The 18105-nt window shown below is 41.7% G+C and overlaps 1 protein-coding gene across 4 annotated transcripts in view; it reads right to left on the reverse strand.

Annotated features, from left to right (window-relative positions):
- agbl5 (AGBL carboxypeptidase 5) overlaps positions 1-18105 on the reverse strand; it is a 147291-nt gene that overhangs the window by 25505 nt on the left and 103681 nt on the right. For all 4 annotated transcript variants that reach the window (XM_067984373.1, XM_067984374.1, XM_067984372.1 and 1 more), the window contains 2 exons: positions 7465-7580; positions 2042-2094 (listed from right to left, as the gene is read on the reverse strand). In XM_067984373.1, coding sequence (XP_067840474.1) covers positions 2042-2094; positions 7465-7580 — 169 coding nt within the window. The remainder of the gene's footprint in view (positions 1-2041; positions 2095-7464; positions 7581-18105) is intronic.

Below are 18105 nucleotides of genomic sequence, written 5' to 3' on the forward strand. Positions count from 1 at the left end.
TTTCTAAGTTGTGATTGCTTTGGACACCTTCTTCAGCCCTGCATTGGTAACCTCCTCAAGCAATTGAGCATGGTTGACTGAGAATAATCATTTTTTGTACACTAAAAATAGAAACTCATGGCAGCACTGGTCTTCAGAGCCACCTGTAGGCCAGCTGCAGTTAGACAATATTGCTAAACCTGTCTCACTATTAGCACAACTCCAGCAGATGATTCTGATGATAGCAAATAATTATTCCTTTGCACTTCATCCTCCACTTTGTTTCTTCCCATCTGATATTGAAACAAGAAATCCAGCACCGATAGACATTACAACTCTGTATGGTGACAAGAAACAACTGTATATACACGCCCTAACTACAGTGGTGGATAATACTGAAAGCTGAGACATTTTTCTAGGTTAAAGGCACTGTTTAGGAGCAGAGTTGTATCAGGGTTTATTTTAGGGCATGCTAATGGTAATTATAGGAATTGTTAGTTTACACTGATTAGTCACTTTGGCAGTAACGTTTAACATCTTGTGTTTAGCTCAGTGCTAAATGCAGAGTAGCAGTAATACTACCAAAAGCAGATTTAGTGCCAAAAAATATTTTTCCCAAAGCCCATGAGCATTATAATGCGTAAGATAGTCCCAGCCAACTGGTTTTCATTTATAAAGCTGGTAATCAAATTGATTTATCTGGTTATTTGCATTGCCATCAAATGAGCTGACCTTGTTTTAGATTGGTCAGTAATTATTGAGTAGCAAAGTGACAACTTTCACTAAGGCCAATCTGTTGAGTACAAAATATAGATTTCAGCACTAAAATCAAAGTATGGCAATATTGTGGGATAATTCACTTCATACTCAGAAGGAGGAATGGTCAATATGGATCTTTATATAAAAGGGTGAATTTAGAATGAAACTCTAGCCTAAATCAAATCATACAATCACTCTTTTCCTTTAGCACTACACTGTGCTTTCCAGTATTTAGTCACAATTATATTCATGATGCAAGACGCATTACATAAATAATTGAGCCATTTAATAGGTCACAGAGAAAGATTTTAATCAAAAATTGCTAGTTTGGACCTATGGTTCCCAAAGTTCTCAACCACTGGGGTTTTCCTCGCCTCAAGTCTGGGTCTGTTGTAAACTAATTGATAGAGATTGATCACCATGATTAGTCAACAACTCCATTATATTGTTGTATCATGCAGCCACGAGGATGGCAGAAGGCAAACTAGATGGACCTTTGTCTTTTCTTGTCTAGCAATTCCTATGTAGTTCATGAGTCACCTAAAGATCGCAGCATGAAGCAACAAAACTTTGGGCTTAACTGAAACAATAATTAGCTGTTTTTCTGAGAGTGTCAATATTTTTCAAAACTAAAACAATGCATCACAAACAAAAAAAATATAAATATTGGAAATCTGAACAAGAACAGAAAATGCAGGAAATAAACAGGCCAGTTAGCATATGTAAAGAGAAAAGGCAGTTTAACGTTTTGGATGAAACCCTTTGTCAGAACTGAAAACTTAAATATCACATTTCACAGCACAGTTCATTACAACAAGGCAGGTTCTGCAGAAAGAAAGCATGTGTAATTTGGAAAGTGGAAAAGACAGTTAGGCAAATCATGTGACTATTTCTTAACTTACACAAGTCCAAATACATACCTGAACCCAACACGTCCAGGGCATTTTAACTGTATAATTAAGTTCATGTCCCTTTCATTTTTTGCGGAATCTAATAAATAGTGCACGTTTAAGCTTCAAATTTAAATCCCTGGTGCACTAAACAAAGCTCAAGTGAATGCTATGCATTGACGCATGCATTAATAAAACAAGGGTTAATTACCTTTCTTTTCTTTGGTACTTTAGGTGTCATAACATAGAATGCAGCTGAAAGCAACTGTAATGAGAACAGGTGTCTCGCCAAACTGATCTCGATTGATGCCAAGAGCTATGAGTTGGTGTGTGGGAGGGAGGGAGGGAGGGAAGGAAGTCGGGTTTTGAGAGAGAACAACCTGCATAAAAAAACAAAAAAAATGTTCTACTACCTGGTCATATCGAAAGATGTCCTGAATTTTAATTTGTTTTTCTTCAATGGGTTCTGGGGAACAAAATAGAACCATAAGACAAATAAGATTGAAGTTCATTAACAAATATGACAGATAAGAAATTAATCCACAAAAATGATATGAACGACCACTAGTCCAGTAGCATGACTTTGTATTTTTTTTAATAATCTAAGATTCAATGGCTTAGAAATTCGATCACGCCCAAAAATGGGCGCACAGGGTCAGGGTGCGCGCTGCATCCGTCCGTTCACATGGTTGCAGTGGTGCTGTCAGCTCGTTATAACAAGTCAGGCGTGCAGCCTGTACTATTCATTGGCTGTGTGCCTGTTAGGGTGGGGTGGAGCAGGAAATCGGCCTTCGCCAGCAACTCTTAAAGGGGAGGTGCACTCTGGCCGCAGGCAGCAGGGAACGCTTTTAGGAAGAGAAATAGCTGCAAAACAAGGCCCCAGGCTCTCCGACGTTGCTTTAGAGGTACTGCTCCAGGAAGTGGATAGGAAGATGGAGATCCTGCTCCTGTTCCCGCTGCCACCGCCACCACCGCCTCCCCACCCCCCAGGAGGGCAAAAAACCCTCCAGGCAACACCTTCACCAGGAGCTTAGCTCCCAGGCTGCAATGACCTCACCAGAGTTGTCAAGGTAAAAATCTTACCCCTCACCTCAATTACTCTCTCCTCATACCTGCACCACCCCGCAGCCTCACTACTCACAGTACTCCCTTCCTCCGTTCCCCTTCACTCTCCTACAATCACTGCGCCATAGTTCACTCCACCTTCTCCTACTCACACACTTTGACCTTCCTACTCTCACAACTATTGCAACCCTCACTTCCGCACAACATATGAACTATTCCGCCATGACAGCCATATTCTCAAAACACCTCACGAGGCTGTCATTAACACACACTGCTCTTTCTTGCAGGAGAAGGTTGCGCACAACACGAGGCAGGAGGCAGAGTCTGCCTGCACACCCTGTCCCCTCTGGGACAAAACGTGCCGGCCATCACTCAATCTGACAGTAGCAAGAGCCAGCTCTGAGACTGGCACCACGCATTCTTTAGAGGGTAGGTTGGAGGAGGGGGTCTTCATGTGATCACTGGCCATGTGTGCTGGAGTTATGGCACAGGGTGGGACGGCCAGCTTGTCGGAAGGTGAGATCACATACTAGCTCTGCTGCAGGGGATTCGGATGCTGACTTCGAGAGACCAGTCATACACCAGGAAATGTTAGGTGCACTGGGCTGCTTGCCAGCAAAATTGAGCACAATGGCTCAGAGCCAATTGGAGTAGTCCAGCTCCAACTTATGTCGGAGCTTCGCGCACAGCATGGAGACCAGTCTGTCCAACATGGATCAAGGGATCAGCGCCATGAACACGACAGTGGCGCCCACCATGATGGAGCCTTTGCTAAAAGTTCTGACAGTTTCCATGGCAGCTCGCATCCCTCCTGCACTTGGTTCTCGTGCAGAGACATAGGAGTGGTGAGGCGCAGTTCCAGGAGTATGGCCTTGGCTCCATGGAAGAGGCACCTGCTGTCCGCTCTCAGGATGACAGCATGACTACTTCCCCACCACCCACCCCGCCAGTGCCCTGGTTAGTGCCACACAGCCAGCTGGGCAAGACTGACCCAGCCCACGCCAAGATGCCGCAGTCTGTAGACAGCCCTCAAGGCCCAGAGCTGATCGAGGCTGCCCACCATAGCCATTTGGTGACCTTGATGAAAGCTCAGCAGTCTTCCACCTCCTAAGCTGCAGCCACTGGGAAAACACTTTGTAGGAGCACTAGGATAGGTAAACACCAATGCAAGGCAGGCACTAAGGGGTTGCACAAGGGTGATTCCTAATTATACCTGTGCCATCGAATTTCTAGGCCAATATCTTATTTATATTGAATCCTAAGATGATAGAGAAGGGAGGAGGAGGAGAACAATTGGAAGTAGCAGCCACAGCATTGGTTCAATATAAAAATAAAAAGGATAATGAGGAGTCAAAGATAAGGGTGCTGGATTGGAAAATGACTGAGATAAAAGGGAACCCGGCCAAAATTATCAGGGCAGAAAATTTAGCAAACAGATTGCTGGATCAGCAATGGGAAATCTTCATATACAAGACAGATAGAGTATAATAAACATATTCCTGTAAAGCAAATAGGGGGTACAGCAAAGAGTGGTGTTCTATGGATAAATAGATTAAAACTAAAAAACTTAAAAAGGGAGGCGCATGATAAAATTGAGGTTAAGAATACTAAAGAAAACCATAAGGAATACAAAAAGTATAATGGGGTAAAAGGAAGAATAGCAGGGCTAGAGGGGAGTATCAAAAAAGTTGTGCAAATGATATAAAAGGAAATAGTGAGGGCTTTTTAACTATTCTTTTTATATGCTTATAAGAGAGGGTAGGACCATTTAGTGAAGGAAGGAGTCTAATTGTGAAGCAGGAAGGAATGACAAGTACCAAATATTTAATAAATATTTTGCATCAATCATGGAATGTAGGTGTACTCGAAGAGGATATGGAACAATTTATTCGAGATAACTGTAGACAAGGAATTGATTCTGAAAAAATTGACAGAACTCAAGGTGGATAAGTTATCAAGCGCTGATGGCATGCACCCTGACCTGCTAACAGAAGTCTCTGGCCACAATTTTTCAATCTTCCTCAAATATGCAAATTGTACCATGGGACTGGAGAATAGCCAATGTAACACTTTTGTTCAAGAAAGGAGAAGAGGATAAAGTGGGTATAACCACATTGAAGACTAACATCAGTTGTGGGCAAACTCTTAAAAATCCATTGTTCAAAATAAAATCAGTAAGCATATAGAAATACATGGGTTAATCAAAGATAGCCAGCAGTGATTTGTTAAAGGCAAGTGATAGTTAACAAATTTAATAGAGTTTTTTTTGAAGAAGTGACCGTTTGAATAAATAATGGGAATGCAGTAGGGTATTATATCTGGATTTTCAGAAGGCCTTTAATAAAATGACTCACAAGAGGCGTGTGAGAAAAATTCTGCTGTATGGCTTAAGAGGAAATGGAGCAGCATAGATAGAAAGTTGGTTGATGGACAGCTAATGAAGAGTTAAGGTAAATGGGAATTGGGTGTTGCTCAGGTTGGAGAGGATTGGAAGTGATGTATCATGGGGTCAGCGCTGGGTCCACTTTTGTTCTTGGTATATGAGTACATGAGTACAATTGTGCGATTTTCTGATGACATAAAAGTAGGGGGCTTGGTGAACAGTGAGGAGGACTGTAAAAGACTTCAGCCAGACACAGACAGGTTAATGGAATGAGAAGTCAGGTGACAGGTGCAATTTAATACGGATCGGTGTATGGTTAAATGTCCTGGGAGGAAAAACGATGAATGGGAGTTTACACTTAATTGAAAAACACTGAAAGGCATGATGAACAGAGAGACCTAGGGGTTCAAATAAATCATTCCCTGAAAGTGCAAGTGCAGGTAGATAAAACAGTAAAAATGCCAACAGCATTTTGAGTTTTATAAATAGAGGCGTAGAGCATAAAATAATTAATGATAAATTTGTACAATACATTGGTTCGGCCACAGTTAGGAGTACTATGTACACTTTTGGGTGCTCCATTATAGAAAGGGCATAATACCATAGATCTCAAAGTGTAGATTCGCCAGGATGATGCCAAGGATGGGACAACAATAGTTATGAAGAGAGACTGGAGATAAATGAGCTATTTCCAATGGAACAGAGAAAACTAAGGAGATTTTAAAAAGATTTTTCAAAATTATGAAGGGTTTTGACACAGTGAGTAAGGAAAGACTCTTTCCTTTGGTTTGGAAGTCAGTGATGAGGATTCATCAATTTAAAACTGTCATTAGACAGTGGAGATGGGGGTTAGGAAAATTTCTTTGACAAAGAGGGTTTGTTGGAGCATGGAGTGCTTTGCCACAGGGAGTAGTTGAGGCAGAGACTTTTAAGGAAAAACTGGATAAATATTTGAAGCAGGGAACAAAACCGGGCAATGGGATTGTTTTGTATTGCCCTAGCAAAACCTGGCATGGATACGATGGGCTGAATGGCCTCCTTCTGTGCTGTAAACATCTATGGTTCCATGAGAAAAGAGGTGCAGTGAAGATTGCTAAGGAAATATTGAGTAAAAATTAGGTTAGCCACTGTATTTTGAAATTAAATGTAGCAAAATCTTTTCTGTCAACAAACAACCAAACCTAACCACAGTCTAACATTAATGGGTACGGTCGTGTAGTGGTTATGTTACTAGTCTAGTAAGCCAGAGGCCTGGACTAATAATCCAGAGAACGCGAACTCAAATCCTACCTTGGCAGTTTGAGAATAAGAATTCATTTTTTTTTTTTAAAATGGAAATTAAAAAGCTGGTATCAGTAAAAATGCCCACGAGGTTGTCCAACTGTCATAAAACCCCAACTGGTTCACTAATGTCCTTTAGGGAACGATACCTGTCGTCCTTACCCGATCTGGCATATATGTGACTCCAGTCCCACACCAACGTGGTTGACTCTAAACTGCCCTCTGAAGGGGCCTAGCAAGCCACTCAGTTGTATCAAACTGCTACAAAGAATAACACAACACAGTCTACAGAGGTTCAAGAAGAAAGCCCACTGCCACCTTCTTAGAGCAACTAGAACGGACAATAATTGCTGACCTTGCCAGCAATGCCCACACCCCAAGAATTATTTTATTAAAATTAGCTTGGTAAAACAGTGGTAACACAAAGCAATAGGATATGTATTGCCACCTGTGATTTCAATTATAACGAGTTTCCAACCTCGGCATATCTTTGACGAAAAGAAGGAAATGTAAGGTTCTAACCTGGAGTTAGAAATTAAAACCATAAGGCAATAGTGAAATCACAAGTAACATTGGCAACAGGTTTTCACTATGTAATATCCTGCACAACAAAATTATAAAATGTCAATAGTTAATTTTGTTTTGCTGTTACAAATTAAGTTTTAATCCAGAGTTGCCATTATTTTAATAAGTACAAAGAGGTGAGGGAAGAGGTTACATTTTATGTACGAACATGATTATGCTTCTCGAAAGCACACTTATGGAGAGTTAAAGGAATTGGAAAAGCAAAAGAAAACAATGATTTATGGATTGCTCCTAAATGAGCATTGTTTACTCCAAAATTTTAGTAATTTGTCAAGATTTGTGATCTAATTACAATTTTCATAATATTAAAGTCAGTAAGTTCTTAAGGATAGGTGAATTAGTTGACAAAAGTATTTTAAAAATGCATTTCTTATATTGTTATTCTAACTACCTTTCTCTATTGTGGTCGAAAGTCAGAACAAATTAGTTGTGTCAAACATGATTTTGAACAAGGCTGTATCCTCAAACTTATCCAAGTAATTGTTCTCATTACTCAGAGGATAAAAAATAGTTGCTTTGTACCTGTAGATGAATTGTCCTTCCAGCACCTGTATTATTTTCCAAAGGCTGAGAGTGTTCTAATATTTCATGAGGAATGCCATTTTTAAATGCACCAGATAGGGGAGTGCCTTTGAACCCTAGAATGTTAATAATTGTAAATATAAGTATTCAGCATAATGCAGGTTTTAACATCTTCACCAACTTATTTGTTCCATGCAATCTCAAATATTATAACATCACCCTTCCCACTTCAGAGAATAAATTTCAGGAAATTAACTTTGCTCCCAATTCTTGCTTCTATGACACCTGAAGGACAATGAATTTCAGGAATTGTCACTATTTTCAATTGGCACAATTCTTATGCCAATAGTCACACTTGAGCTATTGTCTAATTCAGCTATTCTTTGCAGTAGATTGGTAATTTCATTCAACAGATTTGCTACTTCCAAACTAAACAAATAATTTTTCTGTTTGGACCTTCCTCATTGAATTCAGGAAGGTCCAAACAGGAAAGTGAGTGAACAACTACATTGCTAGCCTGCATACACTGGCATAGTGATGGTTCTCAGCCCTTGTTACATACACCCTAATGATTGGTTCTGAACAACGCTGGAGGAGGCCTAGATGCCAGGCCACCGTGAGAACATGAGGAAAACAGGGGGAAAAAATGGTTATCATTCTCTCAAGAAATACCACAGAGAACTTATATTGTGTAATATTTACAGGAACATTCTTTACAAAATGTAATCAAAACTAATAACGTTGCAAAAGATTTCAAGCTAATATTATGGTTTAGGTGTGTACTATTTTCCACTATCAATTTCACATTTCATTCATTTCAATGGGACCAAGTACACCTAATGTATGTCTTTAGAAGGAAGTCAATGAAATGCTTTGGATCTGGATCTTTAGATTGACAAATGCATTTTTGAAAAGAAATCTAGTCTCTTCCAACTCATTACTACCCTGTTGATGCCAAAGATAAGAGATGTTGAAAACACAGAGATGTCAGTTCATCAGGGATTATAAAGGAGACAGGCGAGAAAGTTGATATGTAATGCTTCAGTTAAAGAATAAGTGACATTTTATCTTTGGTGAGTAACCTATTTTCTTCATTCGTTCTACTCCACAAGTCATGGTTTATTCTCCTCAAATGGTGCATTTTACGAGGGAGAAGGAAGTGCATGTCTGTCAGGGCAACAGAAATGTTCTAAAAAACTGCATGTATCTATTAATAGCTTCATCCAAAATGACAATATGCAGCAAAAGTGTCAGGATTACAAAATGTAGCTATTTTGCCTTCTATAAGGATTTCACCATCAGTAATGGACATTTTCACTAACCACTTGTTTTATTTCCATAGGACAAAGTAATATTGTATGTCTAGAAACTCCTACATATTCTGTCTACATTTAAAATTTGTCCTTGAGCAGCTCCACAAGACAATCTACATCAGATCGTACAAGGCATAGAAAAACTTGTGGAATATTGATTCTTTGAGCACAATAAACTCAGTGAAAGACATCACTTAGGAACTTATGGTCAGATACATGCAGTTCACTTATCAAACTAGTCAACACTAAAGCCACCAGTCGGTTCCTCCTGACGAAGGAGCAAAGCTCCGAAAGCTTGTGATTTCAAATAAAGCTGTTGGACTATAACCTGGTGTTGTAAGACTCCTTACATTTGTCCACCCCAGTCCATCACCGGCATCTCCACATTATAATTTTTTAAACAGATCAATGAGTGTATAGATCAGGAAGATGGGCAAAAATAACAAAACTATTGTTCGGGAGATTGGAATTACCTACTCATTGATTGGGACTGGGAGGGAGTAAACACAGAAAGAGAATGGAGTTCCTAAAATATGTGCAGGATTCCTTCCTCAAGCAGTATGTTCATATGCCTATAAGGGGGGAGGGCATTGCTAAATCTAGTTATGAGTAACTAAATAGATCAGGTAGATGAACTAAATGTGGGTGAGCAACTTGAGAGTAATAATATGATACGGTTTAAGGTTCATATAGAAAGGGAAAAGTTAGTACAAGCACAAGAGCACCAGATTGGAATAGGGCAGATTTTAGAGAGATGAGGAGTGAGCTAGCCAAGGATCAGTGGCATGGAAAGAGAAATTGGCACACAGATCAACATTGAAATTCTTTTTAAAAAGGAGATTCCAAAGATGAAAAATATATACCTACCATTGAAAAAGGAGACTACTTCAAATTTCAAGATGTCGTGGAGAAATAAACAGGCTAGAAAACAACTAAAATTGAAAGGCATATGTGGCCTGTAGGTATAATAAAACAGGAAGTGGGTAGCAGAGTCCCACAGGGTTATATTCTGGGACCGCTTCTGTTCACTGTGCACATCAACGATTTAGATTTATGGCTGCAGGGAGTGGTGTCCAAATTTGATGATACCAAAACAGGAGGAGAGTAAATAATTCTGAGGACCAAAGGAAGCTGCAAGAGGATATTGGTAAGATGGTGGAATGGGCAAAAGAGTAGCAGATAACCTTCAATTTCACTAAGTGTGACGTGGTACATTTCGGTAAAAAAAGTAACAATTATACTCTGAATTGGAGAAAGCTGGGTGAGGTGGAAGAGCAAAAGGGATTTGGCAGTTCAGGTTCACAAGACATTAAAATCAGCACCTCAAGTGAACAAGGCTATCAAGAAAGCCAAAGGAATACTGGGTTTTATGGCAAGGTATAGAATATAAAAATCGAGAGGTAATGGTGAATCTATACAAAAACTTAGTAAGACCATAGTTGGAGCACAGTGTGCAGTTTTGGACTCCATGCTAGAAGAAGGGTGATGAGGCAATAGAGAGGGTACAGCACCGATTCACTAGGATGAGGCAATAGAGAGGGTACAGCACCGATTCACTAGGATGAGGCAATAGAGAGGGTACAGCACCGATTCACTAGGATGAGGCAATAGAGAGGGTACAGCACCGATTCACTAGGATGAGGCAATAGAGAGGGTACAGCACCGATTCACTAGGATGAGGCAATAGAGAGGGTACAGCACCGATTCACTAGGATGAGGCAATAGAGAGGGTACAGCACCGATTCACTAGGATGAGGCAATAGAGAGGGTACAGCACCGATTCACTAGGATGAGGCAATAGAGAGGGTACAGCACCGATTCACTAGGATGAGGCAATAGAGAGGGTACAGCACCGATTCACTAGGATGAGGCAATAGAGAGGGTACAGCACCGATTCACTAGGATGAGGCAATAGAGAGGGTACAGCACCGATTCACTAGGATGAGGCAATAGAGAGGGTACAGCACCGATTCACTAGGATGAGGCAATAGAGAGGGTACAGCACCGATTCACTAGGATGAGGCAATAGAGAGGGTACAGCACCGATTCACTAGGATGAGGCAATAGAGAGGGTACAGCACCGATTCACTAGGATGAGGCAATAGAGAGGGTACAGCACCGATTCACTAGGATGAGGCAATAGAGAGGGTACAGCACCGATTCACTAGGATGAGGCAATAGAGAGGGTACAGCACCGATTCACTAGGATGCTACCGGGTATGAGGAAATAGAAATTTGTGAAAGACTTGAAAAAATGGGGCAGTTTTCATAAGAACAGAGGAGAATACAAGGTGATTTGATAGAGGTGTTTAAAATTATGAAGCGATGGATCAGAGTAGGTAGGAACAGATCATTTCCAGTGGTTGAAGGGTCTAGAATGAGGAGAGATTGATATAAGGTTAAATATAAGAGGTTTTCAAGAGACCAGGAGAAGCTTTTAACCACAGAGGATCGTGAGGCTGTGGAATGCATTATTGGAGTTAGTGATTGAAGCAGAGACCATGTTAACATTTATGAATAGGTTAGATAGGTGGTGGAAGGGGAATAAAGGCATTTAGGAACAGGCAGGTACATAGAATAAGGGCTACTAGCCACGTGGAGGATAAAGACTAACAGGGATTGGTTGGGCCGAACAGCCTGTGTCTGTGTTGTAATTTCTTGTAGATGTGTAACAGGCTCCTAATAAAAAAGCAGTTAATGTGATGTTGCTTAAGGACTTCAAAAAAGGATTGATATATATGTGGTTAGAAATGGGATTGAAAGTTATTGTGCAGATAGAAATCAAACTAATTTATGGCTGCTGTGACCAATAAAACAACTATGAATAGCAACGAGACAAAGTTAAATGTTGGAGAAGTGGAGCTGAAATAAATATTCATGAGTTTTGCTTGATTGCCTTTGGAGGTCAGGGAAAGGTTCTGTAGAAATTTCCCCCAGGACGCAATCAGTGTCATTATGATTATGATAGGATATATCATACAGTCTGTGGAAAGAGCAGGTTTGATGGATCAATGATCTTATTCCATACTTTATGCTCTCACAGTGTTTAGTTAGAGCTGGCTCTATGTCATTGCCTTTCAGATGGAGTCTAAAGGGAATCCTTCACTGTTGAGATGGTTATAGAGCAGCTGGGGCTTTATATTTTCCTGGCAATCACCCATGTGTAACAAAAAACAATTTAGCATTACATTCTTTAGAAATGGAATTGATTTCAAAGATTGCTTCAGTTTTCACCTCCCCCGAGAGACTGGTTTCAAAATATTTCCTATCTTATTACCTAATTAAAATTGTCCAAAATTGTAAAAAACCTTTAGTCCTTTTGCTATAGTATGTTGGGCTCTAAAAGGTTAACATAAACGTGACTTCCAAAAGATGCAGTGCTAGCTAAAAATGCTAGTACAATAGTTTCTTTCGAGAGGTGAAAGTCGACGTCATTTTTAACCAAAATCTTTGGATGGGACAGCCCAATTGAAGTCTCAGGGAAAATATAGCAGGATCCACTGAATGAAGCTTGAAGCTCCTAGGATTCTATATACAGAAACAGGAGCCAAAAATATAACCATTTTGCTTATGAAAAACGGAGGTCACAGTGATACAGACTCACAAGGAGAAAAGTTGATAGAGAACAAGATTAAGATCTTATACTGGGGTCAAAGGTCTTAAGAAAGATTTGATCTTCATAAACCACAGCAACCCAATGACATTCCAGTTCTTAGAGGCTGCTAATCAAACTCTGATGGGGGTCAAATTATATCAGAGAAAAAAATGCAGATTAAGTGAAGCAAGATGGTTAGGAAATCGAAGTTTGAGAAGTTACTGATTTCCCCCAAACAAATAAAACTTTTCCATTTAGCATCATAGACTTTTAAAGTAGGACCCAAGCCAATTACTTGTGTCTCTTTTTTCCAGTTGTGCCCTCCTCTCTTCTTGGTTCCCCTTCCTGTCTTTCAGTCACGCCACCTTTTATTTCTCCCCTCTTGCCCCCACAATCCTAAGCCAATACTGTTACTCTGTCTTACTATTCTCCTGCAGCTATCCTAGGCTTGAAATCCCCTTGAATAATTCCACAGCTGCCCACTGTGTCTCTCTTCGCATTCTTGGCATTCTCCAAAGCACCTATTGAGGCACCCATCACTGCCTCCCGTTCCCATCCCATTCATACCACCTACTACTACCCCCAGAATGCCGGTGGATCAATCAGCAACCCTCTCCGCGTTTCCCTCCAGAATTTCCATTCACTTGCGAACAATGCCCTGTCTTCATGACCCTATTGTGTATAATTGCATTGACATCCTGGCTTTTACTGGAACTTGGCTCATGAGTGGCAGCACATTGCCACTTACTATGACCCGTGCCGTGTCACACTTTGGTCTCTCCCCCTACTCCTCTTTCATCTTCTCCTCCGAGCAACACACCTGTTCAAACCCTCTCACTCCTCCATCTCAACTCCCCTTGCCCTCTCTCATCTTCACTACCCTCCTATCCCCACTAAAGCTCTCACTCCATATAAACTCTCCTACCCATATTCACAGCCATTCCCACGGCCTCGGCCATTGACAAGGCCACTTACTTGTATCATTCACCACACACGTCACCCTGCTCCATTCCAACCCCACTTCCTTCTGCAACCTTCCTGGGGAAAAAAAAAACCTCTCTCCCAAATCACTTACAATTGCAGTTTCAGGCTCCCAATTGCCTAGGCTTTGCCCTTCCATTTGCCATGATACATCTGCAGCTCTTGTTTTGCTCAACCACTTCCTCACCTCCACCTTTGATGCACTTGTCCCCAGAAAAACACGTACTCTCTCCCATCCTGATCATTCCCCTGTAGGGGCTCTACCTTGAACCTCTCAGACTTGAGCAAATCTGGCACACAACTGGTTTAGCCATCCATGACCAGATCTTGCTGGATTACTTCAAGCGCCATTGGGCCTCAATCTCCTCTGCAAAAACTGCCCAAGACTCCAGGATCATCTGGAGAGCAAAGATTCTTTTCTTTACTACCAATCATCTCCTTAAACCCCTCTTCCCTGGCCCACCGCCTTCGCCTCCAACAACCAGAGCAAGGAGCTCATGGACTTCTTTGTCACCAAGATTGAGACCATCTGACTTGCTTCCTTTGCTGCTTCCCCCCTTTCCCTTTCTCACCCAGCCAAATATCCTCCATGCATTCCCCTTGCCTTGCACTGAACCAGTGTCTCTCTTCCATCTACCCTCATGCCCTTTCCTAGCCATGAGATCCATCTCCTGCTCCCTTGACCCTATTCCCACTGATGTCCTTACTTCCCTTCCTGGACCCCATGCTAACTGCCATTGTAAATGGTTCCCTCTCCTAAAGTACTATCCCCATCCCTTTCAAAACTACCAACTCCCCCCTCCCCTAAAAAAAAAACACCTTTGACCCCTCTGTCCTTGCTAACTGCCACCCCATGCCCAATCTCCATTTTCTTTCGAAAGTCCTTGAAGATGTTGTAGCCTCCCAAATGTGTGCCCGTCTTTCTTACAACTCCCTGTTTGAATTTCTCCAATCAGGTTTTTACCCCTGCCAAAGCACTGAAAAAGCCCTAATCAGTCACAAATGACATTGTGATAGCGACCATGGTGCATTATCTTAGCAAATCTACACTACATCTTTTCTGAACTCCAATGCTCTTTCGATAAGGAGAGCTGCATACAGTACTCCAAATGTGGCCTGACCAATGTTTTGCATAGACAATCAGCACCTCCTTGCTTTGGTATTCAATGCCCTACATAAAAAAACCCAGAATACTATTTGCCCTTTTTATGATTTTTCCCACACATAATCCTGCTTTTAAAAATCTGTAGCTACACCCCTGGATCTCTGTTCCTTCTGTCTGGTAGGAGGAAATGTAGTCTCCAATAAAGGGGTGGGGAAAAGTAGTCTGAAAACCAAATAAAAGCCATTAGGATCAAAATGAAACAATGAGCGATCATAAAATGTAATGGGAATCTCGTTATTTAACATATATATTCTCAGTCAAGGCTGCTGTCTCTTTACCCCAAATTTCCCTTTCCTTTTCTGAAGGAACTGACCATTTCTACACAACCCAACCAACAGAAAAGGTAAAATGTCAAATAGGTGGTACTGGACTTACTAAAAAAAAGTCCAGCGAGGTGTTTCATGTGAAGGGTTCTTTCGTGGTATGTATAGCACTACTGCTGAAGAGGTCTATCAGTATGTTCACTAAATGCAAAGTAATGAATGTGATAGTGTCATCTTGGCCAATTGTAGAGCATCTAAATAACATTTGCCTTGTTTATTCATGTAGCATGCCACTTTACTGTTCTCCATCCACATAAGTATTAACTGGTTTTATATCAAAGATTCATGTTGCCAAAATGCCAAACTGTTCGTCGTTCAGTATGACTATATTCAGTACATGAATGTGCCTTGGACCCATCTATCATACAAATGAGTTTCCCCAAGGAAGAAAGTATGATAGTTACAAAACACTCTTCTATCTTTGCAATTTACTCTCATCGACAACCCGTCATGGAAACAAGATCCACAGTGACTGACTAATGTATTAGAGCAGGAATATTGAACCTTTTGTAGCTCAAGAGCAGCCTTTACCAGTCCTCTAAGCCCCAGAGGTTTAAAGAATTGAAATCAAAGTCAGCATTGTGCATGGCTGCACAAAGAAGACAGGAAACCACCTTCACAAGCCAAATCAAAGGCGTGTCGGACCACAACTTGGACACCCCATATTGGAGAGTTTGGTTGCAGCATAATAAATCTCCTGAAGGCTTGCCTTGGATAACAAAATATACCAGTAATCAGCACTTCAAAGCTCATAGGCAGCATTTTATTAGTTAATTTCATAATCCTTAGAAGGGCTCTATCTGGAATCTGGTTCCTGTGAAAGTGAAGACATTTCCAGGAAAGAACACGTCTGTGACTTTCTGTGGGCCGATCCTGAAGGGGAGGGGGGTGAGCTTTCCGAGCCACAAAAGCAAAAGGGCCAATGTTACAAAAAAATAAATTCACAGAGCTTTCCAAACATTTGGTTGGCAGGGAGAAATTAATGAATTTCTTCAGCCTTCATGACATTCAAAAGGATTCATGGTTATTAAATTTTACAAATGAAGATAGAAATATCTTACAGGAAAGAATGGAGATAATTGGCTGGGCAGACTAGGTAAACTAATGGTCTTTTCCTGCCTGAAATGCATTACGTTACAATGCAAGGACAAGAAAAGGCCATTTGGTACATCAACACTCACCTTTCTAATACTATAATTATCAAGCCAGGCACAAGTCAAGAGTGTGATGGAATACTCTCCACTTGCCTGGATGAGTGCAGCTCCAACAACACTCAAGAAGCTCGACACCATCCAAGACAAAGCAGCCCGCTTGATTGGCACCCCATCCACCACCCTAAACATTCACTCCCTCCACCACTGGCGCACTGAGACTGCAGTGTGTACCATCTACAGGATGCACTGCAGCAACTCGCCAAGGCTTCTTCGACAGCACCTCTCAGACCCACGACCTCTACGACCAAGAAGGACAAGAGCAGCAGGCACATGGGAACACCACCACCTGCATGTTCCCCTCCAAGTCACACACCAACCCGACTTGGAAATGTATCGCCGTTCCTTCATCGTCGCTGGGTCAAAATCCTGGAACTCCCTACCTAACAGCACTGTGGGAGAACTTTCACTACACGGACTGCAGCGGTTCAAGAAGGCGGCTCACCACCACCTTCTCGAGGGCAATTAGGGATGGGCAATAAATGCTGGCCTCGCCAGCGACGCCCACATCCCATGAACGAATAAAAAAAAAAGCCAAGCTCCAATTGCATTTTGAATGTCACTGATGTTTTTGTCTCCACTACCACACCTGGCACATTGTTCCAAGCATTTATCATCCTTGGAAAAGGAATTAAGCTTTTTCTGATATTCATTTTAAATTTACATTTCACCAATTTAAATTTATAATCCCACTAGCCTGCTTATTTTTAAGTAATATCCTGGGTTTATTTATTTGCACCATTTAATATTCTTTATATTTCAGCATAGGTGTCCATTAAAGTTACAGACTCTTTGCTAGAGCAATCTAAAATTAATCTCACAACCTTATGTTCTCTCCACTGCCGTGCCTCAGATATAGATGTTAGAGCTTGAGCTTCCCTAATCTTTTGTCGTAGCTTGCCCCTTTAAACATGGAATTATTCTCCGATAAATGTAGTGTAGCGACCAGAATTGATCATCATATTCCAACTGTGCACTGTAAAGCCACAGCAGAACCTCTGTAAACCAGGAATGTGATGGAATACTCTCCACTTGCCTGGATGAGTGCAGCTCCAACAACACTCAAGAAGCTCAACACCATCCAGGACAAAGCAGCCCGCTTGATTGGCACCCCATCCACCACCCTAAACATTCACTCCCTTCACCACCGGCGCACAGTGGCTGCAGTGTGTACCATCCACAGCATGCACTGCAGCAACTCGCCAAGGCTTCTTCGACAGCACCTCCCAAACCCACGACCTCTACCACACCTAGAAGGACAAGGACTGCAGATACACGGGAGCAACACCAACCTGCACGTTCCCCTCCAAGTCACACACCATCCCGACTTGGAAATATATTGCCGTTCCTTCATCGTCGCTGGGTCAAAATCCTGGACTCCCGACCGAACAGCATTGTGGGAGAACCTTCACCACACGGACTCCAGCGGTTCAAGAAGGTGGCTCACCACCACCTTCTCAAGGGCAATTAGGGATGGGCAATAAATGCTGGCCTTGCCAGCGACGCCCACATCCCATGAACGAATAAAAAAAACTTGCATTCTACTATTTTGGCGATATATCCCAGCATTTTATTAGCAATTTTTAATTACTTTCTCACATTGTCCAAGCATTGAAAGTAATGAGATCCCTTTCCAAGTCTCCCTGTACTAATTCAGTTCCATTTGTTTCCATACAGTGCACTTTTTTTGGTCAATGTGCAAAAATTTACATTTTTTTTTTATTCGTTCATGGGATGTGGGCGTCGCTGGCGAGGCCAGCATTTATTGCCCATCCCTAATTGCCCTCGAGAAGGTGATGGTGAGCCACCTTCATGAACCGCTGCAGTCCGTGTGGTGAAGGTTCTACCACAGTGCTGTTAGGAAGGGAGTTCCAGGATTTTGACCCAGCGACGATGAAGGAACGGCGATGTATTTCCAAGTCGGGATGGTGTGTGACTTGGAGCGGAACGTGCAGGTGGTGTTGTTCCCATGTGCCTGCTGACCTTATCCTTCTTGGTGGTAGAGGTTGCGAGTTTGGGAGGTGCTGTCAAAGAAGCCTTGGTGAATTGCTGC

The sequence above is a fragment of the Heptranchias perlo genome, chromosome 5 (assembly GCF_035084215.1).
Source record: "Heptranchias perlo isolate sHepPer1 chromosome 5, sHepPer1.hap1, whole genome shotgun sequence".
Lineage (NCBI taxonomy): Eukaryota > Metazoa > Chordata > Chondrichthyes > Hexanchiformes > Hexanchidae > Heptranchias > Heptranchias perlo.